General features: G+C 40.4%; 1 protein-coding gene across 18 annotated transcripts in view; it reads right to left on the bottom strand.

Moving 5' to 3' along the window:
* Positions 1-9,454, bottom strand: part of unc80 (unc-80 homolog (C. elegans)) — a 100,556-nt gene that overhangs the window by 18,171 nt on the left and 72,931 nt on the right. For 12 of the 18 annotated variants that reach the window (XM_014016077.1, XM_014016087.1, XM_014016081.1 and 9 more), the window contains 10 exons: positions 8,546-8,647; positions 8,257-8,437; positions 7,900-8,165; positions 7,386-7,520; positions 7,156-7,294; positions 6,870-6,966; positions 6,618-6,788; positions 6,435-6,527; positions 6,140-6,358; positions 4,739-4,969 (listed from right to left, as the gene is read on the bottom strand). In XM_014016077.1, coding sequence (XP_013871531.1) covers positions 4,739-4,969; positions 6,140-6,358; positions 6,435-6,527; positions 6,618-6,788; positions 6,870-6,966; positions 7,156-7,294; positions 7,386-7,520; positions 7,900-8,165; positions 8,257-8,437; positions 8,546-8,647 — 1,634 coding nt within the window. The remainder of the gene's footprint in view (positions 1-4,738; positions 4,970-6,139; positions 6,359-6,434; positions 6,528-6,617; positions 6,789-6,869; positions 6,967-7,155; positions 7,295-7,385; positions 7,521-7,899; positions 8,166-8,256; positions 8,438-8,545; positions 8,648-9,454) is intronic. The other 6 variants (XM_014016080.1, XM_014016083.1, XM_014016089.1 and 3 more) reach the window with 1 other exon arrangement.

Raw genomic sequence — 9,454 nt, 5'->3', positions numbered from 1 at the left:
ACCTCTAGTAATATATTTACTGAGAAAAATGGTGACGTGTTCAATACTTATTTTACCCACTGTATATAGCACCTTTCATAGACATAAAATCACAAAGTGTTTCACAGAAAATAGAATAAAAACAAGAAAGTAAAATAGTAAATTAAAACATCACCACAGCATTACATTCACACAAGAATACAAGTAGTAATAGAAAAAAAATTACTTAGCTAAAAGCCTGTTTGTAAAAGAAAGTTTTCATTTGTTTTTTAAAAGCATCAGTAGAATCAAGGCTGCGTATGAGCCGAGGTGCAACTGCTTGGAAAGCCCGATCCCCTCTGGATTTAAAATGTGTGTGGGGTACCAACAACAACAACTGACCTGATGRCCTCAAACCGYGAGATGGTGTGTGAAGCTGGAGCAAATCTGAGATATATGATGGGGCTTGACCATGTAAGGCTCTAATAGTTAAAACCAGAATTTTAAAATGAATTCTAAAATGAACTGGGAGCCAGTGAAGAGAAGCCAAAACAGGTGTGATGTGATCATGTTTGTTTATGTTAGTTAACAGTCGAGCAGCCGAGTTCTGGACAACCTGAAGACGGTCTAACTCCTTGTTTAAACAAGTGAATAGGCTGTTACAATAGTCCAAACGAGAAGAAATAAATGCATGAATGACCAYTTCAAGTTCAGCTTTTGACAGGAAACGTTTCAATTTTGAGATCATGTTCCTAAGATGAAAGTAACAGTTTCTGGTCAGTTGCTTTGCATGTTGTTTCAGAGACATTGCACAATCAAAAATGACACCCAAGTTTCTGAGGCTGGAYTGAACAGATGGACCTAAGACACCAATAAACGGTTCAATCTGAGCAACCTTATTTTCCGGCGCTATAATCAGTGTTTCGGTTTTATCAGAGTTAAGTTGGAGATAGTTGTTGCTTAACCACTGTTTGATGCTAGCTAAACAATTAGCTGTTGGAGTCAAAAATTATRAAGATGGCCACCAMAGCAAATTGAAAATTGTCTGAAATTGTCAAATTTCTACATCGACTTTCCATCACTGGTTTAAAAAAAATAGTCTGAGGTATGTACTGAGGTTAGCTAATGCTACTTTTGCTGCAAGTGTCAAGATGTCTACATGCTCACTGTATAAAACTAACTCTGATGCATCCAGGACATACTGTCCTAGATGACTACACCAGAATCTACACCAGTATATTTGATMCATATATTTTTAGCAGTACATTCAGACATATCAGTTTAGGGATTCYGGCAGTAATCCAAATCATGAATTCCCTCACAAAGCAATCCTGATTATACATGATTGTGGTGAGGTGACAGGTCAGTTTCACTGATAATGATGTTGCCYGTGGTGTAAATCAACAATTTAATTAAAGAACATGTAAAAACATGAAAGTGCAGCTATCAGYAGCAATGTGAAGAACTTACCTGTTAATGACTACCAGCCTATCCAAACCATTTTATGATCAGATTAGTAGACTTTGTGAGTTCCACTCAAAATGTATTTGGTGGAAGTGGTCTTAATAAAAAATAAGATCTAATGTGGAGCATTTACTGTCCTAAACATTTGTGGAGTCAAACCATGGACAACTTACTGTGTTCTATCTTATGGATGGACAGAAGGACACAATCAAAGGAACAAAGAGTTTGACATTTCTATTTTACATGGTTGCAGATTTAGAGCACGMCTGTGACCTTAAAATCAATAGGGCTCATCCTTGACCCAGGAGGTGTCCAACTGTGCAATTTTTTTAAACAATAATCCTATTGTGTTTTAGAAACAAGACAAATAGCAACAATTCAGCACAGAAGGGAAAAATAAACATCAGCAAGAAAAACAAGTCCATCCATGAGTTATAGATGTACACATCTGGGGGAAAACAAATTATATACATTCTAAGTGAAAAAACGGTCAAACATAAATAATGTTTAAAGACAAAATGTGATCCATCTGTCTGTAAGAGCTCTGCAAGCTCGACAGGCAAGTAATCGAGCAGAGGCAGAAAGCRTTACAACTACCCTTCATAATAAGACTGAGGCACTCCAGTGGAAACTCTCTATACTAAAAAACAGAGTAATATATTATATGCTGTTACTTTAAGTGTCAGGAGGACTGTGATCAGTCATACATTAGGGAAACAAAACAGCCACTGTTCAAAAGAATGAGCTAGCACAGACGAGCTACTTCGTCGGGTCAGGACTCTGCAGTTTACAATCATCTACAGGCCAGCGGTCACTCTTTCAGGAATAAAGATGTTCTCATCCTTGATAGAGAGGAACACTGGTTTGAGAGAGGAGTAAAAGAAGCCATCTTTATGAAGAAAAACCGTCCACCATTAAACAGAGGTGAAGGCCTTGGTGTCCAGTTGTCCTCCGCCTACAAAGCTGTTATTGCAAGTATGACTCCACTCCCTGTGAGCAAAAGGTGTGAATCAGGGCCCCAATGATAATCAACACAAAGGGGGGAAAAAGACATAAACAAGGGGACGCCGAGCCCCGCTTGCACTCATTACATACACATAACACGACACCTAAGAACNAATAAATAGCATTGAATAAAATTGAATATGCTAAAGCTAACTTTATGTTCACTTACCACCATATTAAATATCCATAACTGAGTTATAATCTTTATTATTTTATTAAACAGTAAAAAATACATGTGTAAAAACAGTTTAAACATTGAAAACAAAAGTAGCCAAGCTCAAAAACAGCGGCTGAGACCAGTGTTCCTTCTGAGCTTGTTTTTTAATTTTTAAATTATTAAGGTAGTATTTAAATATTGGGAGTCAAACTAAAAAAGTGGTGGACTTACCTCCTTGTAAACTTGTTTTTTTAAAGGCTTTGAGCTTTTTGTTTTCTCACATATTTGACTATGCAGACAATTCCCTTTTAAATTGGGTTTTATATTTAAATGTACCTTACATTTAGGTTTGTTTCTTTTATAAGGCAACAAGGTCCTGACTTGTTTCAAAAAMGGAAAATGTTGGGAGTAAAATAATGAAGTTTTATTCCACATTCTYGATCATGATGCCAAAATCATTCCTGAATTAAAATAAGCGAGGACCATTTTTTTAMACTAGTTATTCTGCTTCCTTTTTAAACAACCCTGTGTAAATGGATCAGCATGTTTTACATTAGGTTAGATGTCATTACAGTCAAAATGGATAGATAAAGCTGACTTTTAAAATTATTTATAGACTGCTGTGTTTTTTATTTACCTTGCACACAGAGTCATAAATGGATTGAACCAGTTTATTTTGTGTTGTTTAGATTCAGGGGATAGTTGGTTGTGAAAGTTACACAATTCACTCCAATTTACCTTTTGTATCAAGTGTTAAAAACTGAAATGATGGATATTGTATTAATGCTTCTAAATGTACGAACAAAGATTTATTTGTAATATTTATGGTGCAGAAAAGCGGACCAGTGCATATATCACTTCTAAGCTGGAATTTTATGATTCTTTATCATCTGGGTGTTTAAAAACTTTGTTAAAAAGTGTCCTGATGCATCTCAGTTATCCAGGTAAAAAAATCAAAAAGAAAAAAATTGTATAGGTCTTCTGGACGGGTTCTTCTCTAATGAAACGTTTCGTCTCTCCTCCAAGAGACTTCTTCAGTCTGAGAGTTTCAGSCAAAATTCAGGCTTTTAAGCCCTGCCTCCATGTGACTGATACTCACATCACATGGCTATCGTTGACACCTAATTAACACCTATTATTAACAGGGGGTGGAGTGATACTGGCAATAGCCGCACTGTAGGAGGGGGACAACTGAAAACGGAGTTATACATACAGTTATACATCGGGGAAACAAAGCAGCCACTGTTCAAAAGAATGTCCCAACACAGACGAGCTACATCTAATGGCCAGAACTCTGCAGTTTTCACTCATTTACAGGCCAGCGGTCACTCTTTCAGAGATGAGGATGTTCTCATTCTTGATAGAGAGGAACGTTGGTTTGAGAGAGGAGTAAAAGAAGCCATTTTTGTGAAGAAAGACCGTCCATCATTAAACAGAGGTGGAGGCCTCCGCTTTCAGCTGTCCCCCTCCTACAGTGCTGCTATTGCCAGTATCACTCCACCCCTGTTAACAATAAGTGTTAATTAGGTGTCAACGATAGCCATGTGATGTGAGTATCAGTCACATGGAGGCAGGGCTTAAAAGCCAGAATTTTGCCTGAAACTCTCAGACTGAAGAAGTCTCTTGGAGGAGAGACGAAACGTTTCATTAGAGAAGAACCCGTCCAGAAGACCTAYACAATTTTTTTCTTTTTGTTAAAAAGTCTTCAGTTGATCCAAAACACTGCTGCCAGAATTCAGATGAGAGTAAACAGGAGAAATCGTATTTCTCCAGCTGTACCTACTTTCCACTGGTTCCCTATCAAATTCAGAATAGAATTTAGAAATCTTACTTTTAACAGACTATTTTTAACAACATTTATAATTTGGTGTCTAGTCAGACCTACAACCTCATGTTTAGATCGAACTTTAAATTGGGCACCACAGCAGAGACTGGATGCCCGCTGCTGAGAGGAAACACTGTCAGTGACCATAGTCCAACACTCAAAAACACACCAAGATGAGCCTGCACAGAAACACAACTGCAGCAACACTTACGGTACAGAAGCCACGAAGGCAGCACGACACGATCACGTGCCAAGAAGCCGTCTATCTACTGTTCACAGCACGATACACTCACAGGGACACAGAGAAGGAAGGGTTGTGTTCAACAGACCTGCTGCACAGAGCCTGTGGGCGAGCGCACCTGAGCGTGGGCATTTTGTGGATCTTGTTGAACATTCGGTCCAGCCTCTTGAGGATGAGGATGAGGGCGGGCCGGACGGCCTCGGATGACCAGTCGGTGATGGGGAGCATCTCCATGATGTAGCGCCGCAGGCCTCGGCTCTCCATGGTCAGGGTGTCGTAAGGTGCCAGCTTGAGGAGGGCGTGGGCAATTTCTGCTAACCTGTGGGGATTAAAAAAAAACTGATGCATGTTTCATTCAACATAAGAAATTTAGAATTTTTTTCTTTTGCTTTTTTTTCTTTTAAACTTTAATCATATACCCTACAATGTAAGGGTTTTTTGTATCACAACATCATCTTACTTTCTTCTTAGCAGAGTAGTGTTTTTTGCTAATTTTGGAAATCTTTAGCAAACAATTAGCTTCTGTTAAATTTATTTCTGCTTACTATCCTCTCATGCCGCACTGCACGCTGTGTGTGAGTAGCATCTGCAACAATTTGTGTGTCCACCAGTTTTTTAGTTTACATCATTTAGTGCAAWTTGTTCACTTGTTGATTCAGCTGCCTGTGGTTCTAACCATGTTTAGTGAATGTAGATATGCTGTTTTTTAAATKAAATTTTAGCCAAGATTCTGATATTTCTCTGGATACCATACACATCTATGTTTAAATGACAGAGCAGATGAGTGGTTAGAAGTTAGCGTTAGCTTCTGCTAATTTTTGTACCTGTTGATTGGTTTAGCATTAGTAAAGTAAAATTTTTAGTTAGCAGATTGATAATTAGTGAAGCTAACTGTTTGGTTAGCTATGCTCACCACAGTTAATTAGTTCTCTGCTTGACCTCATTAGTCCTCACATAGTTGTGCWGTGGTTTTGGTCCAATCTTCTCTGCACTGTTGTTTCAGTGCATTGAGGTTTGCAGACATTGGTTTTCTGCACAGCTTTCTTAATGTCCCACTACAGCATTTCAGTCAGAGATCTGGRCTTTTCTGGATCTGGATACTTATTCTTTTTCAGGCGCTCTGCTGTAGAGTTCCTGTTGTGTTTAGGAACAGTGTCTTGTTGCTTCATGTCCTACATGGATTCWAACTTTAGCTGTTGGACAAATGGCCTTACATTTGACCATAGAATCCAAATGACAGAGATAATCAGGTTCTTTAGCTGCCWCCACTGTGGTTGACAGCTGATTTAGTGAAAATAGCTRYACAGGGTTTCCYCCAGTGTAATATAGGCCTGCTAAAATAAAAATGAAAAACTTTACCCCTCGTTGTCTGGGGGAAACCTTGCTGAATACGTAAACTCTTGGAATTGAAAGGGGTGTATCTTCTTGAAACTCTAATTTCATCAATATAGTTTGTATAAAAAGTTCTGAGAGAACATCATCTCATCACCTCATGTGGGATTTGATGTCCAGAAGCTCAAGGGCCGTGACCCGAGGCTCCCCGGCGACGTTCTGCAGGATTTTGAGTCGGGGTCCGCAGTGTTTGTAAAACTCCGTGCAGATGTTCAACAGGGACTCCCGTGGTCGGCGGAACTCCTCTCTGGCGATTCGCTCGTCCATCTCCTCCCGCATCTTGCCCTGGCCCTCCTCCAGCAGGTGCATATTGTCCCTGTAAACACAGACCTGCTTTTAGTTTTGATTAAAATGCCCTCTTAAAGGGCTCAAAAGTTTGTATCATCATTGACCTTGTGTTGGCGCCTCCAGACATGGCATGGTTGGCTGTAGTGCCACCCTTGTGGCCCTGATCGCAGCGGGACAGCTGCGGTGCTGTCATGGGTCTGTGGAGGACGTGCAGATGTAAATCAAACCTTAATAGCATCTTATACACCAAAATAATCTCGACTTGTCAACACTGATGTGACACAAACCTTGTCAAGGTCTCAGAGCTGTAGAGCAGAGCTTGCAGAGACGTGGCCAGGGCGGCGATGGCGGCAATCTCGTCCCTGGCGGCGGACGCAGACTCCATCGTAACTGTGTTACTCTTGAGCTTTTGGAGGTGGCAGGGAACCAACGCTTCCAGCACATTCAGCATCTGGAGACTGGTGATTCACAGCATTGGTCACGGATTAGAAGTTTGAATGTTACTGAGAAGAAGTTTTCTTGTAGGTGTTTTCTCTCACCTCCTGAAGGATTCAGGAGCGTAGGCGAACACCGTTACACACAACTTGATGGCCTCGCTGATGGAAAAGGCCAAGTCTTCATTGCCATAACAAAAATCTGAAAGAATCAAACAGACATTTGGTTGTGAGTAACCTGCAGGAAATTCCAAGAACAACAAAAGTTCTCTTAGTTTAGGAGGGTTTATTTGATAAAAGATGAGCCGACAGAAAAAMGATCCTAATGATTAAAACTGGCATCAGTTTTTGATTTCTGGGCAACTTTCACAAGCTGTACATTTAAGTTTACCAAGAGAACGAAGAGGTTTTTCAGCCTTGACCAGCTCCAGAGCGTCCAGACCGTCCTGGGTTTCCCCCTCCAGAGAGACCAGCAGGTCAAACAGACACTGAGCTGACACGCCTTTAGACAAACCAGTGCTGGTGCTCGTCTGAAACGGTAAGTAAAAATAGAAAGTAATCAATTCATTTCGCAGCAGATATGAGTTTTTGTTAGCTTTTCTTTTGACTTCAAAGTCTTACGGTGAATTCCAGCAGTGGAGCCACACTGGCAAACAGCTGGAGGATGAAGGGCTTTCTGTGGAGGATGTAAAACTGTCGGCAGCAAAACTCGATGCCCTGTCGCAGCAAAGGATTGCTCTCATAGTCAGCATAGACCTGTCAGAGATATACAGAGACTACTTCATACATCAACACATACAGCTGAAAGACTTACTTAAACAGCTGTATTTTAAGTTTCACAGTGCTCAGACAGTCTTGCAGTCTAGCTCTCTTTCCCTGCAGAGAAAAGCACCTGAACAATTAACAACATTTAAACAAAATAAAGATCTCATTATCGTTTGCATATTTTGGCCACCACCACAGTACCCATTGATCCACAAGTCTGTCATTATTGTTTCCATCTTAACTCAATATTCTCGCAACTTTGGTAAAACCCGTGCCCCAAAAAAAACCCAAAGCTGAACTTTTTGTATTGGTCCAGCACTGTAACCTGATGGCTAAATCATATAAGGTGTTCAGGATGTAGTGTTGGTACCTGGAGCATGGTGGGAAGGATCCAYTGGTATCCACTCAGGGAGAAGAGGTGGTTGAAGTGGACGGCCGTGTTGATGGCAGTGGCGGTGTACTGCCTGAGGAGGGCGCTGTCCTCTGGATGCAGCAGCAACGCCCCGTTGAAGACGTTCTGGAACAGCATCATCTCGTCGCCCCACGGGTACTCACTGGGCATGCCCAGGAACATTTCYTCCAGCAGCTTGATCCAAAGCACCTTGTGGAGGGTGTCCAAACCGAACAGCTCCTTACCTGCAGGAGTGAAGACCAGACATGTCATCTCTCCTCAATCTTTTAAAGAGTCAATTCAAACTCTTGATGATTATTTAATGATTTGTTTCACCTTGAGGCTCRTTGAAAAGGGAAAATTCTGCATCAATGGCGGTTCGTGGGAAAGAGGGCAGACGAAGGAGGTCTTCCTGCAGCAGGGAGACGTGGGACTGCTTGTGCACAGCTGGAATGTGTTGAGTGAGGGAGATGAGAAAAAGGACACGTCCAACTTCCTCTAATTTACGAGAAAACACCTRGACAGGCAAAAATAAATAAGGTTTAATCATTATCAGATCCAGTTTGCTCTTTTGCAATGGGTTAATATAAGCAGAGTAATTTCTCATTAGTCAATCTGTCTTTACCTGTTTTTGAATGAGCTCTTGGCCTTTCTCAGGCAGCATGTGAACGAGGTTGAGCTGTGGGGAAACGGACCTCCGGAAAGGGTAGATGTCTCTTACATAAGTCTGAGGAACAGAAATAGCAACAAAGAGCTATAACTGCCCAAAGAACAAAGAAGAGCAAATCCAGGAACTCCCCTACTTCCTTTAAATCAGGATATTTCTTTGATCTGCATTTATACCAAGTAAAGCAACTATATTGACTGGTATATTCTGGAAAAACCTGTAATACAACCCCAATTCCRAAGATGTTGGGACATTTTATAAACCTTAAATAAAAACAGAACACAATGACTTGCAAATTCTTTTCAACCTAAATTCAAACACTACAAAGACATGATATTTAATTTTCAAACTGGAGCTACTGGTTTTGGTGAGCATGCTCRTGCCCGACATGGTGGGAACCATGTTATTCAAGCCTTGAAGTGTGCGCCATTCAGCGAAGAAAAGAACAGCAAGCTACTGACTGGCTTCAGAACCTCACCTGATCGGGTAGTAATTTGGGCCTATGTTACTGTTTTTCATCAGTGGACAAAACACATTAGTGCTAAAGGCAGGAATACAACAGACTCTGTTTTAACCAGTCGGAAACAACATTTAAGACTTCTGTTTAATATTCTTTTAGTCATTGGAAATATTGAACTTAATCCAGGTCCAGATAAAAATGTTTTTATGTCCACTTTTTTATATTTTATGGGATTTTATACATATGTTTTTAATAATTATCTTGACCTGGGTTTGTGTACAGGTGTAACTTATACAGTATAAACCCAATTCAATTACAGTCTACACAGGGATCTATATTATATCCTGAAAAGGTTAGACAACCTCCTGTTATGTCAAGTCTGAACACTACATCAGTAAGAAAGCAAA

The sequence above is a fragment of the Austrofundulus limnaeus genome, unplaced genomic scaffold (assembly GCF_001266775.1).
Source record: "Austrofundulus limnaeus strain Quisiro unplaced genomic scaffold, Austrofundulus_limnaeus-1.0 Scaffold138, whole genome shotgun sequence".
NCBI lineage: Eukaryota > Metazoa > Chordata > Actinopteri > Cyprinodontiformes > Rivulidae > Austrofundulus > Austrofundulus limnaeus.
The sequence above is the reverse complement of the archived record's forward strand: the minus strand, read 5'-3'. Positions and strand labels throughout refer to the sequence as shown.